The sequence below is a fragment of the Notamacropus eugenii genome, chromosome 3 (genome assembly GCF_028372415.1).
Source record: "Notamacropus eugenii isolate mMacEug1 chromosome 3, mMacEug1.pri_v2, whole genome shotgun sequence".
NCBI classification, from domain to species: domain Eukaryota; kingdom Metazoa; phylum Chordata; class Mammalia; order Diprotodontia; family Macropodidae; genus Notamacropus; species Notamacropus eugenii.
Genome location: NC_092874.1, coordinates 383632082 through 383653101, shown reverse-complemented (window position 1 = coordinate 383653101; position 21020 = coordinate 383632082). Strand labels below are relative to the sequence as shown.

Below are 21020 nucleotides of genomic sequence, written 5' to 3'. Positions count from 1 at the left end.
ATAAGAAAACTTAGTCATGATCAAATCATAGGAAGTCAGGGCTTGACAAGACCTTAGAGATCATTTGGTCTACACTCATTCTGCAAACATTTATTAGTATGTATATACTCAGATTATGACATATGTACTTCTCCATTTACATGTTGTATCCTTCCTTTTGACATTCTCTTCTCACATGTTGGTTTTTTTTTTTTATTTAACTTTTAACATTCATTTTCACAGAATTTTGGGCTCCAAATTTTCTCCCCCGTTGTCCCCTCCTCCCACCCCAAAACACCGAGCATTCCAATTGCCCCCATCACCAATCTGCTCTCTCCTCCATCATTTCTCTCTGCCCTTGTCTCCATCCTCTCCTCTGTCCTGTTGGGCCAAATAACTTTCTATACCCCTTTACCTGTATTTCTTATTTCCTAGCTGCAAGAACAGTACTCGACAGTTGTTCCTAAAACTTTGAGTTCCAACTTCTTTTCCTCCCTCCCTCCCCACCCCTCCCTTTGGAAGGCAAGCAATTCAATATAGGCCACATCTGTATAGTTTTGCAAATGACTTCCATAATAGTCGTGTTGTATAAGACTAACTATATTTCCCTCCATCTTATCCTGCCTCCAATTATTTCTATTCTCTCTTTTGATCCTGTCCCTCCCCGTGAGTGTCGACCTCAAATTGCACCCTCCTCCCCATTCCCTCCCTTCCATCATCCCCCCCCCACCCTGTTTATCCCCTTATCCCCCGCTTTCCTGTATTGTAAGATAGGTTTTCATACCAAAATGAGTGTGCATTTTATTCCTTCCTTTAGTGGAATGCAATGAGAGTAAATTTCATGTTTTTCTCTCACCTCCCCTCTTTTTACCCAAACTAAAAAAGTCTTTTGCTTGCCTCTTTTATGAGAGATAATTTGCCCCATTCCATTTCTCCCTTTCTCTTCCCATATATTTCTCTCTCACTGCTTGATTTAATTTTTTTTTTAAGATATGATCCCATCCTATTTAATTCACTCTGCGCACTCTGTCTCTATGTGTGTGTGCGTGCGCATGTGTGTGTGTGTGTGTGTGTAATCCCACTCAGTACCCAGATACTGTATAGTTTCAAGAGTTATTAATATTGTCTTTCCATGTAGGAATGTAAACAGTTCAACTTTTATAAGTCCCTTATGACTTCTCTTTGCTGTTTACCTTTTCATGCTACTCTTCATTCTTGCGTTTGAAAGTCAAATTTTCTTTTTAGCTCTGGTCTTTTCATCAAGAATGCTTGAAAGTCCTCAATTTCATTGAAAGATCAATTTTTCCCCTGAAGTATTATACTCAGTTTTGCTGGGTAGGTGATTCTTGGTTTTAGTCCTAGTTCCTTTGACTTCTGGAATATCCTATTCCATGCCCTTCGATCCCTTAATGTAGAAGCTGCTAGATCTTGTGTTATCCTGATTGTATTTCCACAATACTTGAATTGTTTCTCGCTGCTTGCAATATTTTCTCCTTGACCTGGGAACTCTGGAATTTGGCCACAATATTCCTAGGAGTTTTTTTTTTTGGATCTTTTTCGGGTGGTGATCGGTGGATTCTTTCAATATTTATTTTGCCCTCTGGTTCTAGAATATTAGAGCAGTTTTCCTTGATAATTTCATGAAAGATGATGTCTAGGCTCTTTTTTTAATCATGGCTTTCAGGTAGGCCCATAATTTTTAAATTGTCTCTCCTGGATCTATTTTCCAGGTCAGTTGTTTTTCCAATGAGATATTTCACATTATCTTCCATTTTTTCATTCTTTTGGTTTTGTTTTGTGATTTCTTGGTTTCTCATAAAGTCATTAGTCTCCATCTGTTCCATTCTAATTTTGAAAGAACTATTTTCTTCAGTGAGCTTTTGAATCTCCTTTTCCATTTGGCTAATTCTGCTTTTGAAAGCATTCTTCTCCTCATTGGCTTCTTGAACCTCCTTTGCCAATTGAGTTAGCCTATTTTTCAGGGTGTTATTTTCTTCAGCATTTTTTTGGGTCTCCTTTAGCAGGGTGCTGATCTGCTATTCGTACTTTGCTTTCATGTCTTTAATTGCTCTTTCCAGTTTTTCCTCCAGTCCTCTAACATAATTTTCAAAATTTTCTGAGCCCTTTTTGAGCTTTTCCATGGTCTGAGCCCATTGAGTGGGCTGGAATGTAGAAGCCCTGACTTCCGTGTCTTTCCCTGATGGTGAGCACCGCTCTTCCTCATCAGAAAGGAGGGGAGGAGAAACCTGTTCCCCAAGAAAGTAACCCTCTATAGTCTTGGGTTTTTTTTCCCTTTTCTGGGCATTTTCCCAGCCTGTGACTTGAGCTCTGAATATTCTCCTCACACCCACCTCGCCTCCTGATCCTCCCAGCCAGTGCTTGGGGTCTGAGACTCAAATGCTGCTTCCCAGCCTCAGGGCTTTGGGCGGGGGCAGGGCTGCTATTCAGTGTGAGATCAAGTTCAGCTGCCCGGGTGGGGGCAGGGCCGCCTCACGGGCTCAGTTCCCTCAGGGGGTTTATGCAGACACCTTCAACAATGGATCCGGGCTCCTGCCTGCTTAGGGAGCCCCGGTCTGCTCCCACCTCCGTTGGTGCCTCCCGAGGGGGCCTGAGTCATGGGGGCTCCCCACTCCCCTCTCGACCCACCAAAGAGACCCTCTCACCGATCCTCGTCACCTGTGGGTGGAGGGACCCACGCGGCTGCTGGAGATTCTTTCCCTGAAGCCTGCTCGGATCTGCTCCTCTCGGCGCTGGGTGGTCAATGAAGGGCTGGGCTCAGCTCCGTATCTGCAGCAGGAAGAACCTTTTGCAAGAGGTTTTCAGGCTCTCTGGAACAGAAATCACGTCCGCTCTGCTTCTGTGGCTGTTCCAGCTCCCGAATTTATTGGCAGCTCTTTTCTACAGATATTTCATGGGCTGTGGGTTCGGAGCTACTGTATTTGTATGTTTCTACTCCGCCATCTTGGCTCTGCCCCAACAAATCTTTTTATTCTGTTTTTTTTTTTTTTTAAAAAAAAACTTCCTTAGATAACATTCTCTTGGTCTACTGACATAGTTCAGAAAAGTATATAACATTTAAGTACAGTGATAGAATTTATCACTGAGCTTTGTGGAGGCCTAATGGAATTGCATAAACAGTATCAGTATATTAAACTTGAGTCTAGGCAAAAAAAAAGGGTGGCTGCCTATATAGTATTTGTTGATGAATAGACCCACTTCTCCAGCCTATCACAATATCTAAATTTCTGCTGTCAGAGAGACATTTGTTTGTATCTCCAGAAGAAGGCTGTTGAATTGGCTTTTGAAAAGGAAAACAATTTGAAAAATAAATTTATTCATTTATGTCTAGTTTTCAACATTCACTTCCATAAAATTTTGAGTTCTAAATTTTCTCCCCATCTCTCCCCTCACCACACCCCAAGATGGCATGCAATTTGATATAGGTTCTACATATGCATTCATATTAAACCTATTTTCACATTAGTCATGTTGTAAAGAAGAGTTAGAACCAATGGAAGAAACTACAAGAAAGAAGAAACAAAAAAAAGAGAGACAACAAATAATATGTTTCCATCTGCATTCGGACTCCATAGTTCTTTTTCTGGATGTGGATGGCATTTTCCATCATGAGTCTTTTGGATTTGACTTAGATCCTTTCATTGGTAGAAAAGATAATTTTACCAAAGTTAATCATCGCACAATGTGTCTATTACTGTGTACAACGTTTTCCTGGTTCTGCTCACTTTACTCAGCATCAGTTCCCATAAGTCTTTTCCAGGTTTTTCTGAAATCTGCCTGCTCATCATTTCTTATATCACAATAGTACTCCATTGTATTAATATACAACAACTTGCTAAGCCATTCCTCAACTGATGGGCATCCCCTCAATTTTCAATTCTTTGCCACCAGAAAAAGAGCTGCTATAAATATTTTTGTACATGTGGGTGCTTTTCCCATTTGTATAATCTCTTTGGGTTACAGCCCTAGAAGTAGTATTGCTGGGTCAAAGGGTATGCACATTTTTATAGCCCTTTGGGCATAGTTCTAAATAGCTCTCCAGAATTGTTGGATCAGTTCACAACACTACTAACAATGTATTAGTGTTCCAACTTTCCCACATTTTCTCCTGCATTTATCATTTTCCTGTTTTGTTATGTTAGTCAATCTAATAAGTATGATGGGTACCTCAGAATTGTTTTAATTTGCATTTCTCTAATCAATAGTGATTTAGAGCATTTTGAAAAGGAAAACATAGAGAGATCAAGTATTGTGAGGCAGAGGAAGACAATGAAATATTTTTGATTGAATGAGTCAGGTATAGGAAAGTCTGGATCTGGAGAATTGGGCACTTTAGGGAAAAGAGGACATGGATGAAATGCCATAGTGGGAAATACCTATATACGCAGGGGATGGCCTGAGTACAAAATTCCTAATTCAATATCTACCGTCTATAAAACTTACTCTAATGCCTCATTTTGGCATCTGAAGGTGATCCTGAGTTCCTAAGTGCTGTGCTAAGGGAGGGCATGCTTTTTTACTACTTTCCTGGAAAGATTTTGAGTGTAGTCTCAGCGGCAGATTGGATCTTCTGTCCAAAGACTAGTCTAAGAAGGCTCACCATCATCTGACTGTCATTTAGTGATGAATATTTTAGCCATGGAACTCCCTTGAAGTATTGGAGTATTGCTATGATGTCTGATTGGTGTGAGATTTAAGAATGAATATCAAGGAAAAAAGGAGGCAAGGGAGCAAGCATTTATTAAGCATTTATACAGAGCCTACCATGTCTCAGGCACTGGACTAAGCATTTTACAAGTATTATCTCATCTGATTTTATAAGGTTCCCCTATTGTTCTTCCTAATGCCCCAAGTCCCAAAGCATGTCACTGATTCAGAGGAAGAATGCAAAGATAATACAGTCTTGAATATTTACATATTACCGTTAGCACAAGAATCAGTCTGCACTGATGCCAGAAATGGCAGCCATTTACAATGGAATAATTCCATTGTATTAGAGGTTTGAGGGGAAGAAGAATAACTATTTTCTTTTTCTTTGTTTCCTTTTCAGACGAAGGGCTATGGGATATGTTTGTGAAGGACATCCCCCGAAGTGCTACATCTTACACCGTCAGCTTAGACAAGCTCCGGCAGGGGGTGACATATGAATTCCGAGTGGTGGCAGTGAATGATTTTGGCTATGGAGAACCCAGCAGTCCTTCTGTAGCTGTATCAGGTAATGGAGTTAAGGGGTGAAGATCATCAGTTCAGTTTTGGACATGGTGAATTGGAGGTACTAGTGAGGTCCAGATGATATTCAGTAAGTAGTTAGAGATGTGGAAGGCAGTATTTAATTTCAGGGTGGAGGCTAAGGCTAGGGGAAATAATTTCCATCTACATATATATATACACACATATATGTATATATACACATACATGTGTACATGTATGTGTACAATATCCACATAGGTGTGTATATGCATAAGTGAATACATGCATAGGTATTTTTATATATGAATATGAAGAAAGAGAAAGAATTGTAAAGAAAATTTGAAAGGTTTCAGAAATATGAAGGAGGCCATAAATTGATTTGGAGGAAGATTTGGGGAGGAAAAAGAGAAGGATTCAAACTGAAAAGAAAAGGCTAGAGCTGAAGAAAGAAAAAAACCTGATGAGGTGGACGAGAAGGACAGGCAGAGGGGAGCAGAAGGAGAAAGGCTTGAGCTCCAGGAGACATTGAACCCAAGGAGGAAGAGGAGAATTGACAGAGAAGATGGAAGATGGTAACACAAGTTAGACTTGTGAGTATAAAAAATAAAATGATAGAAGACAAGGGAAAGAAAGTCAGATAAGGCTATCAAGATATTAACGATGGTGAAAAGGAGAGGGCAGCTCTGGAGCAGATGCCCAATAGCTTTTTATAAGTTAATTTCTACAGTGGGAACTGCTATTAAGGAACAGCAAAGCACTGAGGCACAGGGGTAAATCTGACCTCATGAGTTGAGATTCATGACTCCAATGTGACCATGGAAGGATAGACTTTATTCAATAAACATGTTTTTTAAAAAAGTGTGTGTGTGTGTGTGTGTGTGTGTGTGTGTGTGTGTGTGTGTGTGTATGTATGTGTGTGTGTACTGGGAAGGGGGAAAGCAAAGTAACATCCTGTTTCAAAGAGATTTATCATGTGAGCAAATCCATGAACAAGAGGACAAAAGCATGGGGAAGAGCAGTTGGGTGAATAAGACTGGGAACACTATTGTCATTGGAGTATACAGGAGAACACCTGAACAGAAAGAGGGAATAAATGAGTAGCGATGATGTGGTAGAGAAGCAGGACTTCAGTTATCGGGAGTCTTCTGAGTTCTTTCTGCCAAAAGCAGATGTGACAAATTCTTTGCTTGCTTTGATGATTTCATCCTTTAAAAGGGGGGGAGGATTCAGTGAGAGAAACTTCTACTTAGATAAAATTCAAATGTGGAGGAACTGTTAAAGAGGGCATGGTTGTTAGGATGAATATAATGGGGATTTCTGGGAGGAAGTACTCACCCAAACCTAAGAGTTTGGGAGAGAGGAAAGAAAAATCCAAACGTAAACACCCAGATTTTAGGAGATCACATTTCAAAAGATTCAGAACCAGTAGGATCAGTTGGACTAAAATCCTAAAACAAAATTTGGCTCATGTGGCATGGAACTGACATAAAGAGAAACAATTCCAATGAGAATGAGGAGTTGGCGCTGTCTGAAGAAATGGATGTGAAACTTCTCATTAGAGCTGGTGATAAGGGAAGTGACCAAGCACCTTAGATTTGTTTTCTTAATAATCTTGTATTTTTCCCAAGTTGCATGTAAAGACAATTTTTAACATTCATTTTAAAAAATTGAGTTCCAAATTTTCTCTCTTCCTCCCTCTTCTTCCCCCTCCCTGAAATAGTAAACAATTTGATATATTATACATGTTCAATCATGCACAACATATAACCATGTTACCAACTTAGATGTTTTGAAAGACATGTACAGAAGACAGAAATAAGGGCAAGTAATGGGATGAGTAGAAAGACATGGCAAAGTAAGAATATCATTAGCATGGGAAAGTTCTGAAGGTATTGGAGAAAATCTAAGAGCAATAAAAAAAAGAAATTTTTAAAAAAGCTTTATTTCAAAAAGAATTAAGAGATAGGTCTACTTCTCAGGTTGGATGGAATGAAAATGGACCCAAGTCAGAACTTCCCAGACACTCAATTTGCTTCTGGTTCTCTGCCAAAGAGGATGAGTTATGGATTGGAGAAGAAAGAATGAAAAAATGGCTAATAGGGAACTGAAACCCAGAAAAGAAGGGAGATAGTAAGAGAGTGCCCAGCTTCTCTTGTTGTATTGAAGTTACTAGGCTCAGGTGTACTACATCTGAAATTACTTAAAGCATTGTAGTTGTGATAGCTAAACCACTTTCAGTAATCTTGGAAAAATATGAATTTAGAACTTAGAAACTTGTAAAAGTGAATGTTGAAAGCAAAAAAAAAGAATAATTTTTTTTAAAAAAAAGAAAAATCATGGAAGATGAAAAAGCCTGGAGAAAAGTAGATGTCCCAATTTTCAAAAAAAGAAAGAGAATGAGTCTGAGTGATAGGCCAGTGAATTTACCTTTAATTCCTCACAACATTCTAGAAAGTATTATTACTAAAGGGAATGAATAATGGACATCTGGAAGAGGAAGCATTGGTTAAAAATAACCAGAATGACTTTATCTTTTTTCAGGAACAGATTATGCCAGATTTTCTTTTTTGAAAGAGTTACTAGTAGATCAGGAGAATACCATAGATATAGGTAACTAAATATTATCAAAAAAATGACAATCTTTCATTCTATTTTTATGGATGAGATGGAGAAATGGAGATCAGATAGTAGAGCAGTGAAATGGATTTGGAACAGGTTGAATGATTGGATCCAAAGAGTGCTTAATTATTCATGATTTGATACCATCATGGAAGGGACGGTTCCTAAGCAAGAGTGCTCCAAATACCTATGGTTGGCCCCATACTATTAGCCATTGTAGCAATTACTTGGGTAAGGGCATTGATAGCATACTAATCAAATTTACAGATGACACCAACTTGGAGGGATACTTGGGACACTTGGAGATATAGCCTCCAGCAACCTACATTATAGGATCAAGATCCAAATAAATTTTGACAGGCTAAAATATTGGTCTGAATTAAGTTTAAAAAATCAACTTCATAAGTACAGTATAAGATGACAGAGATGTGACTAGAGAGTATTTTTTTTTCTGAAAAATAAGTGGAGTGGACTACAAGTTCAATATAAGTCAGAATTATGATACAACAGCCAAAACTGTTAATATGATTTCTAGATACATTCAAAGGGAGCCGGTGTCCAGGACTAGGGATATGATAGTTCCATTATGTGGTGCCTTGGTCAAATTATGTCTGTAGTTTTCTCTTCATTTCTGGGTACCAGATAGTAGGATGGCCATTGACAAGCATTGATTTGGCATCTAGAAGAAGATGACTAGGATGGAGGAGGACCTACAGGTCATATCATATAGAAGGAGTGTTTGAAGCAACTGGGAATGATTAGACTTTGGAAGAGAAAATTAAGGCAAACATGAAGCTGCCTTCAAAAATTGAAGGGCTATCTCATGAAAAACAAATTCATCTCACTATATTTGACCTCCATAGAGAATGAAGAATTGCTAAAGGCAGATTTCAACTTGATTTGAGAAGCTCCTTCTGACTTGAACTATTAAGAAGGATGGTAGGCCATTGCTGGAATTTAGTGAATTTCCCCTCTCTGGAAGCTTTCAGACAAAGTTTGGGTGACAGACCCCTCATCAGGTATGATTTAGAAGGGATTTTTGATCATCTAGAAATTGAACTCAATCATCTGTACGATCTCTTCTGGCTCCAAGATTCTGTGATACACTGAGAGAACAGTTTCAATAGAGTTGGGGGAAGAGGGTATCAGAAGCCAAATTAACCTGAAAAGGCCTTAGTGTAAAAAGGGACAGGGTATCCCTCTGCATCCAAACCATCTCCAGTTGTCTTGATGAATAGCTGGCCACTGGACCCAGATGGCTCTGGAGAAGAAAGTGAGGCTGGTAACCTTGTACAGCCCTCCCTCATTCAAATCAAAATCAACTGCAAATCATTTCCTTGGTCATGTCCTCTTCAAAAACAAAGGACAAACACAGCAACCTGTAAAGAGTAAATGGGTGCTAAGGCATTAGAGTCAGGTAGTGCAGAATAATTTTTCTAGGTATCTTCTAGGAAGAAGGGATAAAGATCTTGAAGTAATGATTGGGTTGAATGAAGGTATTTATGGATGGATAGACATAACCATATTCATTTATCCACCCCATTTCTCCCACTAATTTATGAGCTTCTTGAGGGCAGACAGAGTGTTCAATTTGTATTTTGTAAGCCAAAATATCTGCAAAGCCAAAGATTCAATGGGTGCTCAGTAAAATGCATTTGGGATGACTTAAGGATAACAAGGAATTGATGAATTCTCCCATGAAAACACTTCTTCTTTTGTATTGAACACGTGTTGATGAATGAGTGTTAGTATTTGTGTGTGTGTATTTCCTCCCTTACTGTTAATTCCAAGCACACATGGTTGCTTTAAGTTAGTCCCTTGCTCTCTTAAGTCATTTAAGAGCATGACTCCCTTACTTTTCTAGTTCATGGAGAAATGTGACTTAAATGTTTTCCTGAAATCTCATTGGGTCCAAAATACAAGTTTTAACTTGCCAGCTGGAGAGTGCTCAGTTTATTATATCTTTTAGGAAAGTAAAATCTGTGCCCGATATCATTTTTTCCATACCTACACAACTCAAAATTAGGTGATGTTGTATCCTACTGAGATGTATCTAATAGAACCACTCAGACCTTTTCTTACCATCACAAAGCCTGTCACTGCTACTTCTGGGCAATAGGTCTGGGATTTGTTTGGACTTGTTAGATGGAGTGTTTAATGTGAAGCATGAAGACCTGTTTATATCTTTTGGAATCAAAATCCTGTCATTTCCCGAGAAACCCTGTGGTGCCACATTATCTGTAGCAAATTCGCCCCACTTATTCCTGGAGTGAACACATTTTTCACTTTTCCAGTGAAACATTTCCCTCAAAGCCAGATGTGGGGTTTATTTTGCAAGCATTCCTGGAACTCCATCTTGAGCCTCTGCATTGCATCAATAGATGAGATTTCCGATCAATTCCAGGCTTCCAAGGTATCTCCCAAACATAATTCACCATAGCATGAGTGGGAGACACTGATCAAGAACGTGGGGTAGCCTCCTGTGGGATACCTACTGTGAGAAAATTTCTGCTATTTCTGGTATCACTGAAGATCATTGGCCTCCTTTGAATTTGCTTCAACAATTATTCTCATAAACAAGACAAATATTGATGGAAAAAGTTATTTATATGTATGTACTTGCATATGTATATATAGGGCTTTATAAGAGTATATTATAATTGTGTGCATATTTTACATCTCAAACTCATGCCAAGGATAAGGCCATTAAAGCCAGTGAGTCAGTAATGGATTTGTGGCGGGGGTGGGCGCAGGGAAATGAGGAAATCTTCCTGAGGTTGGATGTTGATCAGATTTAATAAACTGAGAAGAGGGAAGGGTATTTATATGTATACATATAAACAAGCATATAATCATATGTGTACATGCAGCTAGGTGGCACAGTGGCTAGAGCACTAAGGTTGGAATCTGGGAGACTCATCTTCATAAGTTCAAATTCTGCCTCAGATACTTCCTAGCTGTGTGACCCTGGGCAAGTCAATTAACCCTGTTCACCTCAATTCCCTCATCTGTAAAATGAGCTGGAGAAGGAAATGAAAAACCACTCTAATGTCTTTGATAAACCTCCAAATGGAGTTATGAAAGTCAGACATGGCTGAAACAACCAAACAATATAGCATACATATGTGTGTATGCACATGCACATGTATATATGACACACACAAGTAAAACTAGTTTAAAAAGATAAAGGAATGCCAAAGCATACTTTGGAAAAGGGATTTGGAGTCAGAGGACTTGATCAGAAGACCTGGATTCAAATCCTTTTGAGTCTCTGACACTTCCTGTCCATCTGACCTTGGGCTAAGTTTATGTCCCCACTCTTGATGGCTGTTTCCTCATTTGTGAAATGAAAGGTTTGAACTAGACAGACTCAGGGGGTCCTTCCATCCCTAAGTCCATGATCTTGTGATCCTAAGGGCAGTGTGTCAACGCAGTGGTGCTTTGAAAGAGGAAAAGAAAAGAGGTCATTGTCAGCCAGCCAGCCCTAGTTCCCCTGACACCCCCCCAATCTTGTATATTCTGATGTACACGCAGTTTTCTTAGTGGCTTTCTTTACCCGTCCCTATTGCCTGAAGCCATAGAGTCCTGAGAACAGAAGTGAGCCCAGATAAGGAGTTTCAAATTGTCATAACTATAAGATGCTTCTAGGTGAGCAAGGCTGAACTTAACTGTTCCCTTGACCATAGTCTCCTGTGAGAAACTAAAAATTGAGAGTGGACAAGGAAGTAAAGAAGTTGACGTTACGATACAACTTCTGCACTAGGAATATCAGGGACCCAGCCCTAATTTCTCTTTTAGTTCTCTTAAAATTATGAAGCAAGCCTGCTTCTTGTGGGGTTTTTTTTCCCCGGAATTTAACAAACACCAAATAAAATGAACATTTCCGTACGTATTAGAAAGAGACAGCTGTATGTGAAACTGTGAAACAGTGAATCTCCGATGTAGAGTTTATTTTTATTTTTAAGAACATAATAAATTGATTAGGTAACTCTCTGCTTGCCTGAAATTTCTTCTGACCTTCCTTATGTTCTCTTCTGTTCTACCTTTTTTTGGGGGAGGGGAACCTATCTCTTCCCCCCTTACCCCTCTGACCTCCTTCTACACATATATTTTTAATAATTTGCAGAATGGTGTATAGTATAGGAGTGTTGGTAAGAATGCCATAGTCCTTTTAAAGTGTGCTTGAATACATGACAAAGCAGATGGCCAAGACTTCTGGCCCACTAATCCCCTGATTTGGCATGAATTCCCGTAGCTGAAAAATGACACCATGAAGGCAACAATGAATTGACTCTTAATGTGGCTTTAGTCCCAACATGTGTTGTCTTTAGCAAAATGTAGGTTTCTCAAGCTGTTCCAAATCCCCCCTAAAATGCTATGCACAGTCTCACCTTCCTGCTTCTGTTTAAACTGTTTCCCTCTCCTGAAATGTCCCCAGCCCTACTTCTGTGCTTAGGAAGTCAACATTTACTGAGGACTTACGATGCAGAAGACAATGTCTTGTCCTTGCTTCAAGGCCTGACTCAAGCCCCATAAGTTCTCTGAAGCCTTTCTTGACTTGATACACTGAATGAAGTACTAGATTGAGAGTCAGAAGAGGACCTGCGTTTGACTCCTACCTTTTAACCATTTACTAGCTGAGTTACTTTGGAGAAGTCATTTCTTCTCTGGGTCTCAATTTCCTTATCTGCAAAATAAAGGGGTTGGACTAGATGACCCGTATGTTCAATTCTGTCTCTAAACTTGTTCACCTATAAATCTCAACCTACAGAGAACCCTGTTTCCTAAGAACTTCTATCATACTTACATTAGTCATCTAGCCTAGTCAGTCTACGTGGTGTTGTTTATCTTGGCCATGTGTTCTCCAAGTAGATTGCAAGCTCTCAAGGCAGAGACCATATTTTAATTTCTCTAGTGCCTAGCACAGTGTAGATGCCCAATAAATGTCTGTTGGTGATCTTGACACTTTTTAAAATGCCAAAATGGATGCTTTTTCCTAACTGAAATTAAAGGGAACTAGCTGTTTAAAATGACACTTCTTTTGGAGCCTTACATGAATACCATTGGGGGTTTTTCTCATCATCGCTTATTTCTTCTTCCTTTAGCCCAATCAGAAACTCCATTCTATGAGGAGTGGTGGTTTCTTCTGGTGATGGCCCTTTCAAGTCTGATACTCATCCTGCTCATTGTGTTTGCCTTGGTCTTGCATGGACAGAATAAGAAGTACAGGAACTGCAACACAGGTAAGAGTTTGGGTTTCATTTCTCCTATTTTCGTGTCCTGGCCAGATTCTCTTAAGCTGAAGAGTTTAGATCTTATGGTTTCTTTCCCTATATTCAGTGCTACCAAAGGGTACCAAAGACCTTGCTGTTCTGCCTATTTATAGGTGGGGTAAAAACAGAACAAAAAGATGTATTTCTTAAAGGCATTGTAAAGTAATGGGAAAGACATGGTGTTCTTTCAGATGACTTGGGTTCTAGTCTCAGCCTTGCCACAGGCTGTTCAAGTGATCTTCATTAAGTCTCATTTCCTTTATGAGACTCAGTTTCCTCACTTGTAAAATGAAGATGATAATTTATCTCAAAGTGTTGTTTTGAAGACCAAATAAAATATGGAAAAGGACTGTGAAAAAGCAGAAATCTCTCTTCAAAGATGTTATTATTAAATATAACACAAATTATCATCACCACTTGTATAGAACTTTGTGATATTCACCCCAGCGTTGTGAGAGATAGATAATACTATTCCCACTTTTGGATGAGACAGACAGAGATTTAGTGACTTGCCCAGGGTCCCACAGTTAATTGTCTGAGGCTGAATATGAACTCAAGTCTGTTTTGATTCTAGGTTCAGCATACTATTTACTGAGCTGATATGTATGTGTGTGTATGCGTTTATGCATATATATATATGTATGGTATACACACATATATAGATATAGATATATATCTATGTATACATAAACATTTGAGTTTAGATTGTGAAAGTTATGCAAAAGAATTGATCAAGGCTTGCATCTTACATAAGTTTGCCTTTGTTCTAAATCCAGAGTCTTCAAAAGTCATTAGAAAAATTTGTCGTGCATGGTAAATTCTTCACACACACACACACACACACACACACACACACACCAATATGAAAAAAATCTGCAACACAAAAGGATTTACAAGTTCTGGCTAAAGGTCTTCAGATGATGTTCCGCACATTATTTTAGTAGGGTAAAAGAGTGGGGCTAGTCCCTAGGCATCTATCATAATAGAATTTGACCAGAACCATGAAGAATAGTTGAAACGGGGCCCTTTCCAAAGCTAGCTTCATATTTTAGAGCTTTCAAATTCAGCTTGCCATTTGATCTTAGAAATGTTGAGTTCCAGTAAGGTTCTCTTGCCCGTATGTAATAGAACCACTTTAACTCTTAACCACCTGGAGCAGCCTCGTCATGCTGATACATGGAGCTGCATGTAGACTTTTACCATTAACTATCCATCAAGGTAGCAGGGCATCCAGTCCTAAAGGGTTAATAAAATACAAGGCACTGTGAAAAGCTTGCCATTTCCGTTTGTGAAGTTAAGCAATTCATCCCCCAAAGAAAGGATTTATTTTTTTCTGTATAAATTCACTTCTAACAAGTGTTAGTAAATCAGATTTTATTCCTGTGGGATTTAAAATGTATGAATGGCATGGCATTTTACTGAGCTAATGCTATTACCGAACCTCATGCCTGGCGCATAGAAAATGTCCCCCTTTTCACTCTTCCTCTCCGTCTGGAAAACAGACTTGAAAAGACAGACACGACCTGCAGCTTCTGATATTCTGACTCGCCCTGGAGTATTAATGTAACATCATAATTGAAGCTTAGGAAAAATATTTGTCTACCAGAGTGTCTACCATTTCTGCTTGAGAGACAAACAGAATTGAAGCCCTTGGGTTTGTGACATCAGTCAGAACCTCTTCTATCTTGTTGCCTTTCCTCTGTTCAATTCCTAGTTTCCAGTCCCTTTTATTGTCTTTTTCTCTACTGATTCCTCTTTCCATCAGAATTCTTTACCCCTGCCTTACCTCATCCTCTCATTTGCTGACCCTTCCCCATTTCTGTTTGTTAACATTTCCCATTTTCTTTCCTCTACTGGATGCTTTATTGTTTTTTCTCCCCTACCACTATCTCTAGCTATCCTATCTCACTTTCTCGTTCCCATATGCTTTACATGCTGATATTCATGGGTGGCATTTAGGAGATGTAGAAATAGACCTCTAGGAGAAGAAAGAGAGAATACTGCACAAGTCAGGCCCATCTCTTCATCATGGTCACCCTCCATATGCCAAACAAATCCCTACCTCCATGCCTTTGCTTATGCTACTCCTTCAGCCTAGAATGCCTTCCTCACTCCTCTCTACCAATGCATTTCCTGCCCATTCTTCAAAGTCTATTTCCTCCCTTCAGGAAAGCCATCCTCTTTTGATCTCTACAGTTCACAGCAAGCCCTTCTTCTCTCTAAACTTCTGAAGTCATTATTATCTTTTCCATTCATTTGGTTTGCTGTTTTGGAGTTACCTTCTATTATTAATTCACATTTAATGTGTGTGTGTGTGTGTGTATGTGTGTGTGTGTGTGTGTGTGTTCAACTAGATTATAAGCTCCAAGAAGACAATGTCTTTGTCTCATTCATCATGACTGTTCCTAGTACAAGACTAGGCACCCAACTGAGGTTCTGTCCATACTTATGGATGGATCAGGTCTGTTGGTTCTTCTCAGTAGTTAGCACATCTTTTTATCATCTACATGCTTATTTTCTATAGGAAAAAGCATCTCTAATATGGAGGAATCAGTTACTCTGGACAATGGAGGATTTGCTGCCCTGGAGCTAAACAGCCGCCATCTCAACGTCAAGAGCACTTTCTCCAAGAAGAACGGCACCAGGTACAGCATGTTAGCATTGACTGATGCTTGTCACTTATTACTTTATGATCTGGCCCCCTGACAGGACCCTCATGTGTGAACTTGAACAAATGGTATGTTTGAGTGTTGTGTTCATCCTTCGTTGTTGAAGAAGACAGTGCCATCAGAGGAATGATGACGTGACTTGCACTTGACTTTGTTCTGAGTGAGGGAGGGCTGTGCAGGTCAGCAGCCTCACTTCTGCTCCTGAGCCATCTGGGTTCAGTGACCAGATATTCATCAGGATGGCTGGAGATGGCCCAAGATGCAATAGGAGACCTTGGCCCCCTTTAGGCCAATGCGTATTCGGTACTCACTTAGGGTGAGGTAATGCCTGTTCAGTGAATAGACCTTTTTAAGAGGTAGTGAGACAAAGAAAAATAACTAAATCAGGCTTGGAGGGAAACAGTAATAGTTACTATTGATAATGTGAATGAATGAAGAAAGCATTTATTAAGTACTTACCATGTGCAAGGTGCTGTGCTAAATGCTGTGCTGTGCTAAAAGAGAAAAATCAGAGCACATTATTATTATGTTAGAAGACATTTTTTTGGCCTCATATGCTGCATAACTTCAAAAGAGACATGAAGCAGCGTCACTGAAGGTCAGTGTTAAATTGGTGAATCACACCAGATTGACAGATTTTGTAACATGAAGTAGCTGATCACTGAAGCTGAGCAGTTGGGAATTAGCAAGGTTGTAGGGAGATAGAAGTAAGTAGGGGCGTGTGAGGGTCCACAGGAGGCAGGAAGGGTCAGAGGATGGAGAGGCACTTTGCTGCAAGTTCTGTTTCTAAATAGCCCTACGTGTGAGTTCATATCTCCTCTCTGATATTACTTTTACAGTTGACTTGAACAGACATAAGTCAGTCAACAATAAGAATTTTTGAATCACCTACTATGTGTTTATCACTGGAGATACAAAGACCAACAAAACAAAACAAAAAGACAGTCTCTGCCTTCAGGAAGCTTACATTCTATCAGGGAAGATGATGTTACCATGAATAAATACATTTAAACTAGGAGGCAGACATAGATACTGTCAACTGAGCTTATCTACAGGTTTCCTCTTTATTGAAAAAGTAGCTCATGCCTTTCTCTATGATGTTCTCTGTTAAACTGTTAAACTGGCCTCCATTTCAGAGTTGTGAGAGCAAATAATCTGTAGCTCCCATTCACTGGGCTTAAGGGTCAAAGACCAAGGAGAAAGTTAGCCTTTTTCTCCACCTCAGCTTTTTTATGAACTGTACTCTTCTGTATTCTGGTATTGAGACTTCCCAGAATTTGTTAGTAACTAAATTGAGCACTGAAAAATAGCTCTCAAGGCCTTGGAGATGTAAGCTTGTGGTTGTATTGAATGTCTGGTTCTCCATACAATTACAATCCTTTGGCAGTTATAGACTAACATCGTTTACTGGCACTTTATAATATGTGCCTAGTTGATTTATTTCTCTCTGCATTTGTTGCATTTGAATATTTTATGATTTATTTGTGAGCTAGCAATCAGGTCAACTTCTCAGACTAAAAAGGTTGGATCTAAATGGTTAGATGAGAGATTCATTCTTAAAAAAATAATAATAGTAAGTGACTGTTGGTGTGAAAATCAAAGTCTTTTATTTTGGAGGTGACTTTTTACCTAGAGAAATGAACAGTTTTTCTGGGGAACCTGAGTCTCTAGGCATGGCAGACACTGCAGAGGTCCTTTACCTGGGCATAACAGGCCAAAAGGTCTATCCCTCCAGTGCCCTGTCTTTCTATAGAAACCTTTAAAAATAAACCTATTCCTGACCAACGATGTCTATATGTGATTTCTTCTAAGTCTCCTCTTGGAGAAAGAAAGGTAGGTTACATTTGTCCTATATAAAACATATAGATTTTAGTACAGTGAAAATACAGTCTGTTCATTAGCCAAGAACTAGCCTAGAAGAAAGCAAGAAAAATAGAATATAATTGCTATTCTGACTAGGTGATGAGTTAGGGGGTGGACCACAATTGTGCTTTTCCCACCAAGTCCTGGGAAACAGTAGTCATTTAAAAAATACTTGGTATATTGATTCTATCATGGTACTGAGAAAGTAAGTTCACATGTATTTATTAAGCACTTACTATGTGCCAGGCACTGTGCTAAGGTAAAAACAGTACTTGTCTTCAAGAAGCTCACATTTTAATGAGTAAAGACAACATGTAAATAACTATATACATCCATGATGTATATATTATAAATAGTGGGTAACAGAAATAATGGCAGGTAGTCTCAGCAGAATTTCCTCACTTTCAAAATATTTCCACCTGAAAGCAGGTCTTTCCTTTAGTAACTACATGACAAAGTCCAGGCAGTGGCAGAATAAATGCCTCAGAAGCTGTCTTCCCTCCACCTAGAACCACTCAATGCCTTGTTGTCAACAGCCAAAATCCTAATTCTCAGGATTCCAGGGCTAATCGTATTGAGTAAGTATCAAGCCTTTGCAGATGGAAGATGATGGGGGTCCCATGCTGATGTTGATATTGGCTCTTGCTGCCTAATTAAACCCCAAAGTATCGTTTGCACTGTTGACTCCTGATTCAAATTAATCAGGGTGTGTGTTAGGGCAAGAGATGGCCATTGTTCACTGAAAGATTAGCTTTGTGGCTTCCAGAATAAGTTTGATAGGCTTTTTCCAAAGGGCCTTACTCAGTACCTGTCTTACAAAGCAAAAGCCCCCAATTTAGAGGTGCTCATTGTTTATTCAAGTCGTTAAGTTGACCCCTGAGAAAGAAACTAAAGGCAAACTAATTGGAATTGGTGACCTATGGTTGAAAACTGGAGATCAGAGTCCAAATCTGCATGTGCTCTCTTCTTTAGTGTATGCCTGTGATGAGGATTAGTGTGTTTTAGTAGGCACATTGGGAAACTCAAGATGAAAGTCATTTTATGTTTAGTGTTGCCCTTCATACAATGTTGTTTAATACATGCCCTTCTCCTCTCTTAATACTCCTAGATCCCCTCCTCGACCAAGTCCCGGTGGTCTGCATTATTCTGATGAGGATATCTGCAACAAGTACAATGGAGCAGTGCTAACTGAGAGTGCAAATCTGAAAGAGAAATCTGTAGATGTATCTGAATCCGAGGTGAGTGCTTTTCTCCAGTAGCAGGCCCCATTTCTGTTAAAGAATGTAAACATCCTCCGACTAATAGTATAAATGTAAAGTTTCCTTTTATTTGTAAAGTGCTTGATGCTTTTTGGAAACCAGCTTTTACCTGAGGCTTATATTAATCTTATGAGTTAGTTGCCAGGCTCATACTTGACTTGGAAGCTTGAATCTGCTGATATCACCTTTCAGTGCTGCAATGGATTTATTCAATACTGAACAAAGGAAAATACTTAGATGTCTAGCATGAGGCAAATTTTGGTTACCACCATTTCTTGGTCTGGTAAGAGTCTCAACCTTTACAACCCTAAGCCTGCTGATCTTATCTTGATACATAGATTATCATACCTTTGGCCCCAGGAAATGTACAGGATTTCCATTCTGTATTCCCTTCCCTGTAGGTCTTTCCTACCCTAGTTCCTAGTTCCATAAATGACTTTCCATATCTCCGTTCCCATATGGCAACATGGATCTTTCTGTGGGTTTCAGCTCACCCTGCACTAATGGTGTCCAAACCCAATTATCTAAAATCCAGAGCAGCACAGAATAATGGAAAGGTCATTGGATTTGTATCCAGAAGATAGTTTTGAGTTCCAGCTCTAATGACTGCCTTCAAGTCCCAGCTAAAATCCTACTTTCTTTAAGGAGCCTTTTCTGATATCCCTTAACGCTAGTGCCTTCCCTTTTTGATTATCTCCATTTTATCCTGGCTGTAGTTTCTTTGTACATACCATGACTTGAACAGAAACAGCACAGTAAGTGGTCTGGTCAGTCTGTGAGTAGAATCTGAGACACTGTGAGAGAGTATAAAAATTTAAGTCAACAAGCCATTTATTCAAGTCAGCAATCTCTGTATTAAGCACTGGGGATACAAAGAAATGAAAAAAAAAAACATCCCTTGCCCTCAAGGAGCTCAGAATCTGATGGGTGAAACAGCATGGACAAAACAAGATATAGACAGAACAAACTGGACACTAAGGGGAACCAGAAAAGACTTTTTTCAGAAGACAGGATTTTATCTAAGAGTCAAAGAAAGTCAGGGACTCCAAGAGAGAGAGCTGAAGATGGAGTAAAAGTGCAGAACTGGGAGTTATCTTAGGAAGGAACAGAAAAGAGGTCAGTATTGCTGGATGTTAGAGCATATTGGGGGGATCAAAGTATAAGAAGACTGGAAGGGTAAGAAGGACTCAGATTATAAAGGTCTTTAAAATCCAAACAGAGTATTATATATATATGATCCCAGAGATAATGGGGAGCTTATTGAATAAGAGGGTAATATAAAAAGGTCATGTCAGACCTGAGCTTTAAGATTATTTTGATAGCTGAGTGGAGAGTAGACTGGAGTGAGGAAAGAATTGAGGAAAGAAATTTTTGCAGAAGTCCAAGAATGAGGTACATACCTGTAGCATGGTGGTGACAGTGTCACAAGAGAGAAAGGGATATATATATATATATATATATATATATATATATATATATATATATATATATATATATATATATATATATATATATATATATATGTGTGTGTGTGTGTGTGTGTGTGTATATATATATATACACATATATATACATAGAGAAAGGTAGAAGTAGCAGGACTTGCAAACAGATTGAAATGGAGGGTAGGAGTAAGAGAGAGTGAGGATTCACAGATGATACCCAGGTTGTAGGCTGGGTCACTGAGAGGATGGTGGTGCCCTTGACAGTAATAAAAGAGAAGAAGAGTGCAGGGTTTGGGGAGAAAGATAATTATTTCAGTCTCAGAATATTCATGCAACATCCTGTTTGAGATGTTCAACAGACATTTGGAGATACAAGACATGAGAAAAGAAGAAAGTTTAGAGATAGATTAATAGATTTAAAAATCATCTGCATAGAGATTATAATTGAATCTATGGAAGCTGATGAGCTCACCAAGTAAAGTGGTATAGAGGGAGAAGAGGAGAGGGCCTAGCATAGAACTATGAAGGATATCGACGATTAGTAGTTATGATCGGGATGAAGATCTGGCAAGGAGACTGAGAAGGAGTGACCAGTCAGGTAGGAGCAAAATCAGGAGAGAGGGCAGTGTCACAAAAACCTAGAGAAAAAAAATACCAAATTGAAAAGGGTGGCCAACAGTGTTGGAAGTTTCTGAGAGGTTAAGAAGG

At 39.2% G+C, this 21020-nt stretch overlaps 1 protein-coding gene across 3 annotated transcripts in view; it reads left to right on the top strand.

Moving 5' to 3' along the window:
- SDK1 (sidekick cell adhesion molecule 1) overlaps positions 1-21020 on the top strand; it is a 1143865-nt gene that overhangs the window by 1107083 nt on the left and 15762 nt on the right. For all 3 annotated transcript variants that reach the window (XM_072597683.1, XM_072597681.1, XM_072597682.1), the window contains 4 exons: positions 5048-5212; positions 12912-13049; positions 15604-15724; positions 18720-18849. In XM_072597683.1, the coding sequence (XP_072453784.1) occupies positions 5048-5212; positions 12912-13049; positions 15604-15724; positions 18720-18849 (554 nt within the window). The remainder of the gene's footprint in view (positions 1-5047; positions 5213-12911; positions 13050-15603; positions 15725-18719; positions 18850-21020) is intronic.